Source organism: Aspergillus tanneri (assembly GCF_003426965.1).
Source record: "Aspergillus tanneri strain NIH1004 chromosome Unknown AapTan_4_pilon_pilon_pilon, whole genome shotgun sequence".
Taxonomy (NCBI): Eukaryota; Fungi; Ascomycota; class Eurotiomycetes; order Eurotiales; family Aspergillaceae; genus Aspergillus; species Aspergillus tanneri.
The window spans coordinates 2,542,452-2,557,239 of record NW_022984631.1 but is presented as its reverse complement, the minus strand read 5'-3'; the positions used below and the strand labels follow the sequence as shown (position 1 = coordinate 2,557,239).

The 14,788-nt window shown below is 49.9% G+C and overlaps 7 protein-coding genes across 7 annotated transcripts; 4 read left to right on the top strand and 3 right to left on the bottom strand.

Annotated features, from left to right (window-relative positions):
• Positions 1-229: 229 nt before the first annotated feature.
• On the top strand, positions 230-2,563 carry ATNIH1004_006030 (putative C6 transcription factor; the record flags this gene model as incomplete). The annotated part of the gene is made up of 5 exons (XM_033570667.1): positions 230-924; positions 978-1,415; positions 1,477-1,858; positions 1,938-2,073; positions 2,142-2,563. 5 exons carry the CDS (start codon positions 230-232, stop codon positions 2,561-2,563), a joined length of 2,073 nt encoding a protein of 690 aa, XP_033426699.1.
• A 431-nt stretch (positions 2,564-2,994) lies between these two features.
• On the bottom strand, positions 2,995-4,682 carry TIM50 (protein translocase subunit TIM50; the record flags this gene model as incomplete). The annotated part of the gene is made up of 3 exons (XM_033570666.1): positions 2,995-3,582; positions 3,639-4,364; positions 4,437-4,682. The coding sequence occupies 3 exons, from the start codon at positions 4,680-4,682 to the stop codon at positions 2,995-2,997; spliced, it is 1,560 nt and encodes a 519-aa protein (XP_033426698.1).
• A 693-nt stretch (positions 4,683-5,375) lies between these two features.
• On the top strand, positions 5,376-6,227 carry ATNIH1004_006028 (uncharacterized protein; the record flags this gene model as incomplete). The annotated part of the gene is made up of 1 exon (XM_033570665.1): positions 5,376-6,227. The coding sequence occupies one exon, from the start codon at positions 5,376-5,378 to the stop codon at positions 6,225-6,227; it is 852 nt and encodes a 283-aa protein (XP_033426697.1).
• Positions 6,228-6,608: 381 nt separating this feature from the next.
• On the bottom strand, positions 6,609-7,901 carry PSMD14 (proteasome regulatory particle lid subunit RPN11; the record flags this gene model as incomplete). The annotated part of the gene is made up of 4 exons (XM_033570664.1): positions 6,609-6,757; positions 6,817-7,352; positions 7,410-7,663; positions 7,770-7,901. The coding sequence occupies 4 exons, from the start codon at positions 7,899-7,901 to the stop codon at positions 6,609-6,611; spliced, it is 1,071 nt and encodes a 356-aa protein (XP_033426696.1).
• Positions 7,902-8,471: 570 nt separating this feature from the next.
• rpdA (histone deacetylase RPD3) lies at positions 8,472-10,715 on the top strand (the record flags this gene model as incomplete). Its single annotated transcript, XM_033570663.1, has 3 exons — positions 8,472-8,660; positions 8,731-9,031; positions 9,091-10,715. The coding sequence occupies 3 exons, from the start codon at positions 8,472-8,474 to the stop codon at positions 10,713-10,715; spliced, it is 2,115 nt and encodes a 704-aa protein (XP_033426695.1).
• Positions 10,716-11,309: 594 nt separating this feature from the next.
• Positions 11,310-12,371, top strand: RPL23 (60S ribosomal protein uL14; the record flags this gene model as incomplete). The annotated part of the gene is made up of 5 exons (XM_033570662.1): positions 11,310-11,323; positions 11,635-11,685; positions 11,870-12,116; positions 12,191-12,268; positions 12,339-12,371. 5 exons carry the CDS (start codon positions 11,310-11,312, stop codon positions 12,369-12,371), a joined length of 423 nt encoding a protein of 140 aa, XP_033426694.1.
• Positions 12,372-12,839: 468 nt separating this feature from the next.
• Positions 12,840-14,621, bottom strand: ATNIH1004_006024 (uncharacterized protein; the record flags this gene model as incomplete). The annotated part of the gene is made up of 1 exon (XM_033570661.1): positions 12,840-14,621. One exon carries the CDS (start codon positions 14,619-14,621, stop codon positions 12,840-12,842), a length of 1,782 nt encoding a protein of 593 aa, XP_033426693.1.
• Positions 14,622-14,788: the final 167 nt, after the last annotated feature.

Here is a 14,788-nt window from a genome sequence, read left to right as displayed (position 1 = left end):
CACGTTGGTCGTGCGCTAGATTGACAGACCTGCTCAACACCCCCCAATCAGTCCATTTATCCTGATTGAGGACGGTTCGCCCTTACATAAATTCTCTCCACTGATTCTGCACTTAGCCTGAGCGGAAAAGGAAGGCAGCTCACGCACGCGTGATCCTTTGTCGTAACCTTGCAGCCTATGAAGCGTGTCTTGGGTAGACAATAACCATTACTTGAGGGGGAGGCTCATCATGCCGCCTGCAACTACCCAAAATAGCTCGTCCCAGAAACTTGGGTCTTCGGGATTCAACGCAGGAGCGCGACCCTACAGGTCACACAAGGTTCGGGCTTGCGACTTATGTAGAAAGCGCAAGTCTCGTTGTACGGTAGACATTCCCGGACAATCATGTCTCTTGTGTCGGGTTCAAGGCGCAGATTGTCATTACCAAGAGGAAACCAGCAATGACCCCCCGGGTTCTAATGGTTCTAGCACCAAAGAATGGACAGTCGATTCTGTTTCAGATGGTCTGGTTCCAGGGCCGAAGCGCAGACGTATATCCGAAGGCAGCACTCCCACTACTGCTCACCCACGGCAAGATATACCCGCCCTAGCTAGGTCTTCGTCAGCAGGGGACAGACGAGGAAGCGAGCCTAGACGACAGGGAGTCGAGGATCCTCAGAACGAGTCCGTCCACATTGTTGGCCCCGTGGTCGCCGATGACGCTCAGGTGATCGAAAAGTTTATGCCTCCGGAACGATCTGACATGTCAGAAGCGGCAAAGAGTCACCCGTATAATGTCTATTCTAATGACCCGCGGAAGCCAATCCTTTACACCACCATATCAAGGCGGAGACAAGGCATGCGGGTCGGCGTGCCGCCTGGAGAAAATCAAAAAGAGATCCTTGAACAGATACTGGGACCTTTTAGACATGATCTAGTCCGACTGTACGCGTCGCATGGTTTCCTGCAATTGGTCAATATACTGACCCGGCTTTCAGGTTTATAGACAGGTTCAATACAGCATTTCCTATATTTGACGGCGATAGTTTCTGGGAGGCGTACATCTCCGATACAGCAGGCGAACCGCCCGCGTCTCTTCTATGCCAGGTCTATTCTATGTCGTTGGTCTACTGGAAACATTCTCCGAAGCTTGCCTGCCATCCCAAGCCGGATGTTCGGTACGCTGTCAACATGACCGTAGCTGCTCTCCACGAGGAATTTTCGGCACCGGGGTTATCTACCATTAGCGCGGCTCTTATCGACCTTACCGGACGACCGATTTTCTCTATGACAGGAAATGCCGTAAGTTGTGGACGAATGATCTCGCTGGCGCACTGCCTTGGCTTGAACCGTGACCCACGCCTTTGGAAGCTGTCTCGACGGGAGAAGGACCACCGCATACGTCTATGGTGGGGTGTTGTTATTCATGACCGCTGGTAGGGCTATCCATCCCAAGCCCCTGCAAGTTTTCGGACCTTGATTGATACCTTCCAACAGGGGAAGCTTCGGACATGGAGTGCCTCCTCAAATTGCCAAAAATCAATATGATGTTCCTCTGCCAACCATCGATGGCCTAGTGCCTCAGAAATCCCGCACCACCGAGCGGGTGAGGGCTGCGCACTGCCACATTGCTCTCTGTCGGTTGACAGAAATCCTAGGAGAGCTATTGCCTCTCGTCTACGGCCTTCAACAGCGACAATCCCGCGAAACCTCCAAGAAGATCAGACAAATACGAACAGATCTTGACATGTGGGAAGATTCTCTACCTGACTGGTTAAGAGCTCCTGTCAACTCCTCGGAGGACCGCATATCGGGAACGAGTAGCTTGCAGCTAGGCTTTTTGGCTGTCAAAATGCTCGTCAGTAGAGTAGAACTCACTGTAAGTATTCAGTCCTTTCTCAAATATATACCCCTCGGTAAAAAACAAATATCTCTATTATTAACATATGTGCCGACAGGAGGTGACCAGTGCGGAAACCGAAACCCCAGAAGCACGCCGCTACTTCCAGACCGAATGCCGAAAGTCAGCCGAAGAAATCGTACAATTCATCTCATCTCTTCGGAAAGAGAATTTCAAGGAATTCTGGCTCCCTTGTATGTCTACCTCCTACATATTCCCACGTCTTATCTCTCTCGCTCTTTGTCACTAATAGCCCAACCAGACAGCGCCTTTCATCTCACATCAACGGCGACTCTACTCGTTCGCTGCTCCCTCGAGACCACCGACAGTGAAGTATCTCGCGTCTGTCTTACCCACGTGGAGAACTTCCGAGAAACCTTACGTCGCGTACGAGATGAAGAAGACTGGGATGTAGCCGATATGTGCCTAGATCACTGTGATCATATCCTCAACAGACTCCCCGGGAATGGAGGCAACGCTCATCTGAATTTCAGCGGTGTAGGACCACCCGATAATCGGTTGGTAAATCCGGCTGCAATATCGCTCCCAGAGACACAGACCAACAATGATATTGTTGATGATATGATGTCTATCTCTGGGACTTTTGGGACAATGGATGGGTTTCCGTTTGATATGACAGGGATCTGGGATGTTTCTGTCTTTCAGGATGTGAATCTGACGTGATTGATGGGCTATGAAGAGCTATGGATTGGGGGAATTTGGATGGACTTTTTTTTTTTCCCTTTGAATATACCCATTGTAAATATTGATTTTATTTCTTCTTTCTTCTCCCTTTTCAATCCGGTACCTAGATTTGTCTTGGCTTCTGCCAGCGGTTGAGTTGAAATATAAGAGGAACCAGAAGATTCACAATGACCATTGCATTCCGTAACAATACAGACATTAAAATATGTTCCAATTTATACAGAAACCAGTAAACAACCGACATGCTATTTTACAGTCATCCACGATGCTCAGGAGCCAAACAATCCTCTAGTCGTAACCCCACCACTCGAAGAAAAAGCATCCCAGATACACATGATTATGAAGGAGGGGGAAAAATAAAAATAAAGAAACGACCCAGCTCTCTATAAGCTTTCAGATCCACAACGAAATTACTCCCTTTTACCAGCACCAAACATGCCAGTGAAGGAGCCCTTCATTTGCTCCATCTGCTCCTGTCTGGCCTTTTCTTCCTCGGCGGCCATCTCCGCCAGCCACTTCTCGCCATTCTCCCGAATTTCCTTCTCGATGAGCTCGTAGTTCTTCTGACCCCGTTCACGGATCTGATCCCAAAGCATCTTGCCCTGGGCCAACCCCTCAGACGGGGACTGCTCGCCATCAAGTGTACGCCTGGACTTCAGTCCAAGGGCAGAAGCTAGACTGCCCATACCAATCTTAGGCCGCTTCTTCTGTTCTTCGGCAAGTTCCTTCTCAAACCGCTCACGCATGGCCTTCTCGCGTTTGGCAAACTCCTCGGGAATAGATGTGCCTTCGAATGACTTCATAACCGGGCGCACATCTTCGACCCCCATGCCGGCAATGTATTCGAGGAAGGGAATCATCGCAACCAGGGTCTTGTCCTTGGGGTCACCGTGCCACTTGTCAAGGATAACAGCATTCTCCGGCTGTAGACGGGCATGCTCCTCTTTAGTGTCGATCAAAATCACCTTGGACAGGTCCCGATTCAGGTAGGAAAGATCCTGGTCAATCGTTCTTAGCTATTGAAATACCACGGCTTATCTTCAGGTTCACATACTTTAACGTACTCGCCATCCTTGTACCTGGTAGCTTCTCTGAACAACGGCCAACGAATGATACGGTAGGGGTCAAGCTTTCGCAGCACCTGGTCTGCCATCATGCTTGGCACGCTGGTAAAGAGGACAAGCTCGTAGTACTGGTTCAGGTAGCGAAGGAAATAGTCGACTCCAGGTCGCTTGGCGACACGCCATCCGTGTTCACGGCTCCATTCACTGTGAACAAGCAGGTCTTCCAGACTCAGTACCAAAGTATAGGGCTGGCGAAGATTGGGGTCCTCGTCTGGAAGCAGCTTCGGAAACGCGGGGTCTTTGTAGTAGCTAGTGATATCACTGAAGCGGGCCTTGACACGGTTATACCAGAGATTCAGTCCCCAGCCCGAGGGAACGTCTGGGTGGGCCTTCTCCTCCTCTACAGTATCCCAGTTCCGTCCCAGGTAGGCGATCCCACCGGCACCCGCAAGTAGGAAGAGAGCATATGTCAGGTTGGCCATCCGAGCCTTTCGGCGGTCGAGGGAGGAAACATAGCCGTCCTTCGGAATATCACCATCATCCCAGCCATCTTCTTGGGAGCGCGAAGGATCTTCGGTGAGATTCAGGGTTGTCTGACCACGGTTCTTAGAGCGAGCTTCCAGTTCTGCAGCGAGAGTGGAAGGAATTCCCTGTGTGAGGTCGGGGAGCGGCTTTTGTGACGCTTCCTTGTCGGCGGGTGCTGGGTCGGATTCGGACTGGGCAGTTCAAATCTGCGGTTAGAAAATGCCTGTATGATCGCAAGCACGTCTGGGGAGGTATTTGCTTACCGGTTTCGAAGTCTGGGGTTCCGCATTGGTGTTGAATTCAGCCTGTTCGCTCGAGTATTCTTGTTGCGAAGGGTTTGTCGGCTTTTCGGGTTTGGGTGGCTTGACCGAATCGGAGACATTGTACGGCGTCTTGGGCTTGCCAGCCTTTGCATACCATCGCGAATGGGTGACCGGAAGCACCGATAGACGGACGGCGGAGGCAAGAACGTTGGGCCTCGTTAGAGGAAGTACAGCACGGCTAAGCATAGTGAAAAAGTAAGGACATCTAAAAGTATAGGTCAATAAAATAAGAGAGATGTCGTAAATCGCAGACTCATGCCCTGTGCAGAGACAAGAAAACAGGGCCTTCAGAATACAAACCACCAGACAGAAACACCAACAAATCAAGAGATTTCCTGTGACTTCAAGTCTGAGATTGATGGAACGTTCGTCTCGTTTAGAATCGATTGTCGGCGAGCGGAAAAGTTGCAGTTGCGCTAAAGGAGGCGACAAATGCCAGCAGTGCAGATCTCGGCTCACCTTTAAAATCACTCGCGCCCCGTCCATCTTCTTCTCTTCTTTTCTTTCTCTAATTTTGAAAGTTGTTTCACCCAGACGGTAAATTTGACCCAACAAGCCTATTTCTCAATGCATGCTGGGTTGTATTAGCTGGGGAGACCAATGAATCCCATACCCAAGAGCCGCAGCAAAGGACTTTCGTGCAGCTGCAGCCCCGTTGATAGGACACAAATTTTGCTACCTAAATGGTGGTTTAATGTCACTGCCTGACTACACAGTACAATTATATCCCCGTGTTAATTCACTGAGTTCAGTTGATTGCAATAATGATATGAAGACCAAGAGTGCTGGCACAATACCTGCGGTAGAACTGTATTGGCCCTATATATATTTTATTTTCTGCTGGGGGACTATCCTAGGCTTATATCATTGAAAGCAATCATGTCTTCTCTGGCAAAGGCCCTAGAAAAGGTACATCTCGACCAGGACGAGGATGAAGATTTCGATGAAGAGCTAGAAGAAACAAACGCACACACTTCGTTTCCTTTCTTCGACCTTCCGTCGGAAATTCGGCTCCGCATCTACTCATTCGTGCTCTTCACTCCCCGTCGCAAGAACCAAGCCCTGCGGACCAATGGCACCGTAGGGGCCTCGTCGAGAAATCCTCTGCGTTCTCCGGTGTCGCATCGTATCAATTTGTTCCTAGCGTCGCGACGTATGCATAATGAAGCTACCGATTACTTCTACTCCAGCCAGATTTTTCGTCTGTTCCATATCCAAGATTACTCCCGGATGCCAACAGTTAGGTCTATATCGTCCCGGTACCTGCCATCCATTGCCACCATCGAGTTGATCCTGGGCTCCAGTTGGACGGCGCCACCTCGCAGCTGGACGGTCAACCGCAGCCTGGGCCTGGAGGAAATGGTTCGAGTCCGTACGTTGAAAGTCTTTGTAGAATGTGACCCCTCACTCCCGGTGTTCGAGGGCTTCCGCGTCTCCGAGAGCTACTACACCGATTTCGCTGGAGAGTTAATACAAAAGATCCTCAAGAGACTACCCAACTTGGTCCATGTGGAGTTTGACGGATACCCGTCAGTCCGCAAGAATGGGCCGTTAATGAAACGACTGGTGCACGAAACAAGGTCAGCATCCAAGACAATTGTATGGGGTCCTCAGCGAGGATGGTCAGATTACGACGAAGAAGAAACTGGCGCCCTTGTGTACGAGCTCAGAAAGCGTCAATATAGCCGGTCTGGTATTATTTCGCGTCAGAATCTTCCACTATTGAGCTGATGATGAAGCATTTGGACTTTTTCATGAAGACATGGATCACGACTTCTCAACAACTTGCAGCGCTTGTGTCGTGTTGCAGCGACTTTCTTCTTTATCCATAGAATACATCCTTGACGATAAAGGATAGATTAGAATTTCAATACATAGACAGACTAAGACATTAAAGGGGCTTCAAATTTTTGCAGAAGGCCACAGTTGAATTGGCTGGCATGAATCAACATATCCAGGATACATTGAATCATTCATTTACAGAGATCGTCTCCATATCTATTTCTTATTCCCTTGTGCTAGTTTACGGGGTTGCCTCAACTTGACTCTTGGTCTTTATTGATATTAAGAAACATTTATGTAAATTATTTCTTTTCCACGTATACGAATCGGTTATAGATCTCCATCTACATCCATGCCGGCGCCGTTTTGAGAGTCCTTCCCGTTCGACAGTCGAGCTACCGACGCCTCCTTGTCAATCATCTGCCGCGATACTGCAACGATGTTGTCCTCGATCAAATCCTGGCTGACATCTTCAATGTCTGTAGGAACAGTCAGTGTCTACTAACTAATGCAAGAGGTGCAAAGGGCGAAAACGTACGTTTCTTGGGGTCGACCTTTCCGACGTATCTCGTTTTGAGTTGTTCCTTTGTAAGCTCCGTCTCCTCCTTGACTCGCTTCTCGTAGCCCTCAGCGAGGCTGACGAGCTGCTTCAACCGGTCGACATTGTGCTGACCTTCCTCGTGGAAATCCTTCATCTGCAATGCTTCGGTCCAAACGTGCTTGTGTAGGTTCATCAACATATTCTCTTCCAGTCCAGTCTTGCGGTAGTTGATGGCAATGCTGTAGTAGTGTCTGTTCAATCCATGAATAAGAGCCTGGATCGAGGGCTTGTTCAGATGACCCAGGTTGGAAGTTGTTTGCCGGGGTTCCTGGCCCATGACAACGGTCTGGGGCTGAATGAGACGGAAAGCATCGATAACGACCTTGCCCTTGACGGATTGAATCGGATCAACAACGACAGCAACGGCACGGGGTGTCAGCTGTTCGAAGGACTGCTGGGTGTTGATATCGACGGACGAGAGCCAGCAGCCAAAACCCGGGTGGGAGTGGTACCAGCCAACAACGGTTTCTGGTCTATACAATCAAACATGTCAGTACCACAACAAGGAAGTCACTGAAATGGAAGCTTACCGTCCCGTTTGCCGGAGCATTTCCATCATATTAGTTTGGAAGACAGGATCCACAGCCTCGACACTAACACCAGTACCACTCTGGGGCATCGCAAAAACATCAACGACTCTAACTGTATATTCGTCCACAAACTCTCCCAGCATCAGGCCCATGACTTCCATCGGCACACCTGCCCGACCATGCCTCAACATCTTGAGCAAAGCTAACGATGAGATGTGTACTGTCTCGGAGTTATCGATCAGGTTGGGGGTATCCTATAACATCCAAAATTATTAGCACTGACATTCTCTATATTTTGCGTTTTTTTGCAAATTATGGCCAGTGAGATATAACTGCGAGAAGCAAACACTTCCAACGCACCCAAGCAACGCAGAAATAGATCACAATAAGCCTGTAGAGATAGCGGTCAAAGGGAAAACTCACACTACCAGGAGCTGCACTCCCCATGCCCATACCCTGAGCAGCCTGAAGCATGCGATTAAGTCGATCCATGGTTAACGACGAGATGTGAGTGAATCAAAGCGAGGTACAAAACGGCCAAGGATGACTTCCAACACGGAAGATCCAGACAATGAAAGAGTTGAGAGGAACTCAAGGGCTAATGGTTTTTCTATCCAAATAATTCAGAATAAGGGGAAGCACAGAAAACCAGGTTAAGGGATGGGTAGGATTGAATGAAAGGTAGTTGATGATACCACAGAGATCGTTGGAAGCGAAGGCGCAGTTGACGGGAGCTCTCGAGATGGCTGACGAAGGCGGTGGGAGCAACTCTCTGCCCGCCTTTCACTCGGCCTCCTTCGCTTCCGTTTCATCTCTTGAGCCTTCATCCTCTCCCCCGGAATGCAGCTCATTCACCTCTAATCTTGGCTTTTGTTTCGGTCTTAGCCGGTGGTATATGAATTTCTGAGATCAGTGTTTTGTCCTATCTGTTTGACTTGGGGTGTTCCCATACGATTCTTGTCATTTTTGGCTTAAGGCCAATCCAACTCCAGAACCGATCGAACACCAGATACTGGTTTTGAGTGAGGTTCGTCTGTGCTTTCTAGCACGCTGCTTTTCAAAATGGCTTCCTTGCCTCCTCTGGACCCAATAAATTCAAGTGGGGATCGCGGCAAGAAAGTCGCCTACTTCTACGACTCGGATGTGGGCAATTATGCCTATGTTTCGGGACACCCCATGAAGCCTCATCGCATAAGGTTGACACACAGCTTGGTGATGAATTATAGCCTCTACAAGAAAATGGAGATCTACGTGAGTATCCGTGGCTGTTCAAACCGCTGTCTACCATGGAAAGCCATGTCTTTAACGGGATTCCTTGCAGCGTGCGAAACCGGCCTCGAAGTACGAAATGACCCAATTCCATACGGACGAGTATATCGACTTCCTTTCGAAGGTGACACCAGATAATATGGACTCCTTCGCGAAAGAGCAGAGCAAGTACAATGTCGGTGATGACTGTCCCGTCTTCGACGGTCTCTTCGAATTCTGCGGTATTAGCGCCGGAGGTAGTATGGAAGGCGCTGCGCGGCTCAATCGCAACAAATGTGACATCGCTGTCAACTGGGCTGGTGGTCTTCATCACGCGAAAAAGAGCGAGGCAAGTGGGTTCTGCTACGTGAACGGTAAGAACAATTCAATCCAAGGGTTGACATCTTGGAACGTTGCTGATAAATTCCCTTAGATATTGTCCTAGGAATTCTTGAGCTATTGCGCTTCAAACAGCGTGTTCTGTATGTCGACATTGACGTCCATCACGGCGATGGTGTGGAAGAAGCCTTTTACACTACGGACCGCGTCATGACCGTTTCATTTCACAAGTATGGGGAGTACTTCCCTGGAACTGGAGAACTCCGAGACATCGGAGTAGGACAGGGCAAACATTACGCTGTAAACTTCCCGCTCCGCGACGGTATTGATGACGTGTCGTATAAGAGTATTTTCGAGCCGGTCATTAAGAGCGTCATGGAATGGTACCGCCCCGAAGCGGTGGTTCTTCAGTGTGGTGGCGACAGTCTTTCCGGCGATCGTTTGGGATGCTTTAATCTCAGCATGAGAGGTCATGCGAACTGCGTCAACTTCATTAAAAGCTTTAACTTGCCGACCTTGATTCTTGGAGGTGGTGGTTACACGATGCGTAATGTTGCACGAACTTGGGCATTTGAGACCGGCATCCTTGTGGGAGACACTCTGGGTGCCGAACTTCCCTATAACGATTACTACGAGGTGAGTGTTTGTCCTTTATGTGGAACACCTCGTGTCGCTAAAGCTAACGTGCGTCAGTATTTTGCTCCGGATTACGAATTGGACGTACGCCCATCGAATATGGACAATGCCAATACAAAGGAATATCTTGATAAGATTCGCGCCCAAGTTGTGGAAAACCTCAAACGAACTGCTTTCGCCCCCTCAGTACAGATGACTGATGTACCCCGTGACCCTCTCGTAGAGGGCATGGACGACGAAGCGGATGCGATCCTAGACGATTTAGACGATGATGCAAATAAGGATACGCGCCACACGAAACGGCGCTTTGACCAGTACGTTGAAAAGCCCGGCGAGCTTAGCGATAGCGAGGACGAGGAAGAGAATGCGGCCAACGGTGTCCGCAGACAACCAAACGTTATGAAGAGGAGAAACCAGGTTAATTACAGGAACCTTGATGCTGCCGATTCTGGACTTGACAGTGGCATGGCAACTCCTCAGGATGCATCTTCCATCCCCGACGACGAGATGGACACTACTGCCGACGCCAAGATGGATGAAGCACCAGAGCCAGAGACTGAGGGCCCCGGCTCTCCGTCCGCTGCTGCTGAGCCACCATCGAGGGCTGAAGAAGCATTCTCTACCGAAAAGGCTGAGTTGGCCGTTAATGGGCACGAGCAGACGGCCGCCTCCGCTCCAGTCTCCCGTCAACCGACGCCCCAGGCTCAAGATGAAGACGTCGCCATGGAAGATGTAAGTGAGTCTGCGCCAGAGCCCGAAAAGACGGAACAAACTCCCGCAGAGGTACCAAGCGAAGGTCAAGAGGAGAAGAAACCCGTTGATGAGACTCCTGCTTCCAAAAAGCCTTTCACCGAGCCGTCATCGCCAAGCAAGGATCAATCACCACCTAAGGAAAGCAAAGAGCAACAGAAACCGGCGGAGTCTATGGACGTGGCTGAAACCCCAGAAACAAAGAAAAAGACCCCTGGGGCTCCTAAGGAAGAGGCGGCTGCCGGGAAGACTGAATCGGAACCCTCCAAGGAGTCCACCAAGGAGTCTACCACAGAACCGCAACCCGAGGAGCCTACAAAGAGCGAGGAATAGTCTCGGCATCTTGCAGAGGCGTTTGTTTCAGAGACCTGGCGTAAAGACTGGCAATACGGTGTTTGGGTTGATTGCATCCTTTATTGATGGAGGGTATAGTGACTGGTTAAAGACTTGGCTCCGTTCGCAATAGTTTCTTTTGTTCTTCGTTGGGGCACTATATCTTTCATATCGTTTCCTTTCTTTTTAAATAAACCATTTATGCTTTGAATTTCTTGCCTCCAACATGTACTTGATATAAATAGCTACACTGAGATTTCTTATTGTTCTATTTCATCTAGCAGACCCTGAATGGGTGTAAAAAACCTCCCTGACTGGCAGCGATAAGATAGCAAACATGATAGATGACTAATCACCAATTTTTGACAACGCTAGCCATAATAGGATTAGTCCTAGGGCATACCAGACAGCCCAGGGCGGCGCCCACGGACCAATAGTACTGCAACGCCAAGATTTTACCCACGACGCACACTAAGCGAGAAGCAATTCCAAACCCGAGCAAACCCTCGACGTCGCCCGATCCCTCTTGACCTTCGTCGCCCCCCTTCGCCAATTTCCCAGTATCCGACACCGTTAACGTGATACCTAGCCAAGATGTCTAAGAGAGGGTGAGTTTGCTCGAATCTGTTATTGCTGTGTTGGAACTTGCCAAATCGTATGGAATTCTCGACTGGACGAATGGTTGGGTTTACGGAGATCAATGAAGAGTGCAGTCCGCCTTTTGAGAGATCGCAAGGACAATAGAAAGAAGAGAGGAGGGGATTTTTTTTGCTATGGTCATGCGGTCGAAAATTCCGAACAAAAGACCCAATACGAAAGGAAGAGAAGGGATAAGAATTTCAGTTGATTTGACATGACCAATGCAAGAAATGGAAATAGATGGATTCAAAAGGCTAACCATTTCATTTTTCTCTAACAGTCGTGGCGGTAATGCCGGCAACAAGCTGAAGATGACGCTCGGTCTGCCTTGGTACGTTGATTTTTATTTTTTCTGCACACGGATGTTATAGCATCACATCAGTGCATTCCACTGGGCCTACACAATATACAAGCCGAGAATCAGACCAACTATTTCATTATTTCACCCGCGTCCACACCAGAATCACGTCAAAAATTCGAAGAAACGACAGACTAACAGGTCTTTTTTATTACAGCGGCGCCGTCGTCAACTGCTGCGATAACTCTGGTGCCCGTAACCTGTACATCATCTCAGTCAAGGGTACTGGTGCCCGCCTGAACCGTCTCCCCGCCGCTGGTGTCGGTGACATGGTCATGGCCACCGTCAAGAAGGGAAAGCCCGAGCTCCGGAAGAAGGTCATGCCTGCCGTTGTTGTCCGTCAGAGCAAACCCTGGAGACGTCCCGATGGGATCTACTTGTACTTCGAGGATAACGCTGGTGTGGTGAGTTCTCTCTCTTTTTGTCCTGTCTCATAGGGTGTACGGAGGGTTTTGTACTAACAGATGACAATGATTAGATCGTCAACGCCAAGGGTGAAATGAAGGGATCCGCTATCACCGGCCCCGTTGGAAAGGAGGCTGCTGAGCTTTGGCCTGTAAGTTTTATCCTTACACTTCTCTTTAAGCATTCCAGATTCTGCAAACACAGTGCTAATTCTATCCCAGCGTATCGCTTCCAACTCCGGTGTCGTCATGTAAACAAGGGAAACCGTCGATTGGGAATAACTTTTTTTTGAAAAGGAAATAGAAACGATACCAGCTGGGGAATCATCTTCGGTGCATAACGCAACTACGAAAGTGGGAAACGAAAAACGTTTTATCAAATGGAACAAGCGGGTGCTCGATTTTTAAAGCCGCGCCAGTTTCAATTTCCTCAATGACGTGCATCTTTTTGTCTCTTATATGGCGACTCGGAATATAAAAAATTTCACAAAAATCTCCTAGGCTTTCTTCAGTTTGGGGGGGATGTGGCCGATTCGTCCTCGTCAACCTCCAATTTATAGATTCTTTCGTACTGATGTAGTCCAATGCTTTTCGGTTATCTCTAATATACATTTTTAAAACAGGCTATGCTATTAACAATAGTATGCGCTTATTATATATTCTTAACCAACCGAAGAAACCAACATCAAGTCATGACACACCTAATGGCCCAAGGATGGAGGCTTAGGATGATTCAGCCCCCGGCTTCCCTTTCTGTCGAGCGGGCTTTTTCTCCGAAATATTCCTGGGCTTTGGAGACCTCGACCCAAAAGAGCTCGCCAGATAGACCAAAATCAGGATCACGACCACGAGATCAACTACGTGCACTGCCCACCATACATGTTGCACCCCGGCCTTGCACATGGTGATCTCGTATTTCCATTCATTGACGGCCGGGTCGGTGTCGAACCACAAGGAGAGGAGCCCGGCATTACCACCGTATTCCCCCATCATGGAGCGAAGTGTGACTTCTCGAATAGACGGCGTATGAGCCAGTGAGGTGTTGAGGTTATTCGAGCTGCCATAGTGCCGTGCACTCCATTTCCAAGCCGGCTGTTCGGCCTGTGTCTGGTCGTCCGTGCCGTTGGCATCTCCGGTAGTATTGGGGTCTGTGGTTTCCTTCGTTCGGTCAATGTAGTGTACCACGTCACAGCCTGTGTGGTCGTGGCCGGTGAGGATTAGGCCGTTGCGGCCCCATCCTCCACCGGCAGCGTCCTCGTCACCGGTCATACCGAAGATACCCTGGAGGATGCCATTGGCGCTGACGTGGTCGCTGAGGTGGTTCTGCTCGCGAAGCCCGCCCTCTTTGAAACGCGGTACGTCATCGGGGCCGTCCTCGTCGTCGGAGTCAAAAAATGCGAAATGCGGTCCATCAGTGCAGATCCCCTCCCGTTTATGCAGCGGAAGATGTGTGAGAAGTAGCGTGAACGATGTTCGGTCCTCCACAGGGTACGTTCGGCGCGTAATGAGGTCATTTATGTAGTCGTAGCTGCGGGACTGAACATCCGAGGATAGTGCTGGCGTGTCAAGCGTCAACGTGTTTAGGTTAATCAGGTGTAGAGTCGGTGTAGCGGTGGTGGAATGCTCGCCATCAAGATCCGACTGCATCTGCACCTTCACCGGATGTTGGAATCTGATGTCCCAATTGGAACGGCCAAACACGCGTTCGAAGCGCTCAATCCGTGCCTCACTAGCATCCCCGGAATATCCAATGTCATGGTTGCCCGCAATGTTGATGAGGCGTTGCGACCAGATCGAGTCGGTACCATTCAGTAACGTCTCAGCCGGGTCGACCACGTTCTGGCTCTCACCCTCGTCCCCGATATTCTCTGTTGTGGCAGTGCCTGTGAGAGCATCGCTCACCCGTATACCCCCCTTGAACACACGATGCCAGTACCGGTCACCGCGACGGTCGAACTCCTCGTCCGTCACCCATTGGCTCCCGATCAAGTCACCTAGCACAGTGACATGCGTAGGACGGCTCCACCAGTGGAGTGTGCGATAGATATGGGCCAGATAGTAATCGTTGCCCAAGAGATCGAGTCGCTTGCGGGCGGCCCGCAAGGTGCGAGGGATGTCATCGACTACGAATGATTGCAGCGCGGCAAAGAGGGCGCCCAACACGTCACGGTATCGAGAGGACGACGATTCACCCTGAATAGCAGATATCAGGCTAGAGCGGTACGCATCAAGGCGCGCCCGGAGCTCATCTTCGGGTTTGGGAAGAGAGCTGTCTCCTTCGAGTTGGGGGTCGGCTATGACGAGAAGTCGGAAGATCGCTGGGGGATTCGCGGACTCAAACTCGGACTGTGGCGCGAAATGTTGGCGAATCGTCGAGAGGAAGCAGCCTGGTAAAAGACCAGTGTGCTCATCGTTGGGAAGAGGAAATGCGCAGCCATGGAAGGCCGGGTAGAGGTAGAGGTAGACGGTAGCTGCTATCGCCAGCGGGAGGAGGCCGGTGAGCATACGAGAAAGGAGCCAACGAAGGGACATGGAGATGCAGCAGGGAATGACAGCATTGGTCTCGACCCCAGTTTGTTCTATTTATTGATTCTTTGTGTTATTGGTACGGGGAATTGGCTCCCATCTTGTGGGTCGGGTGAAGGGTGAAGAAAAAAAGAGACAGAAAGGGG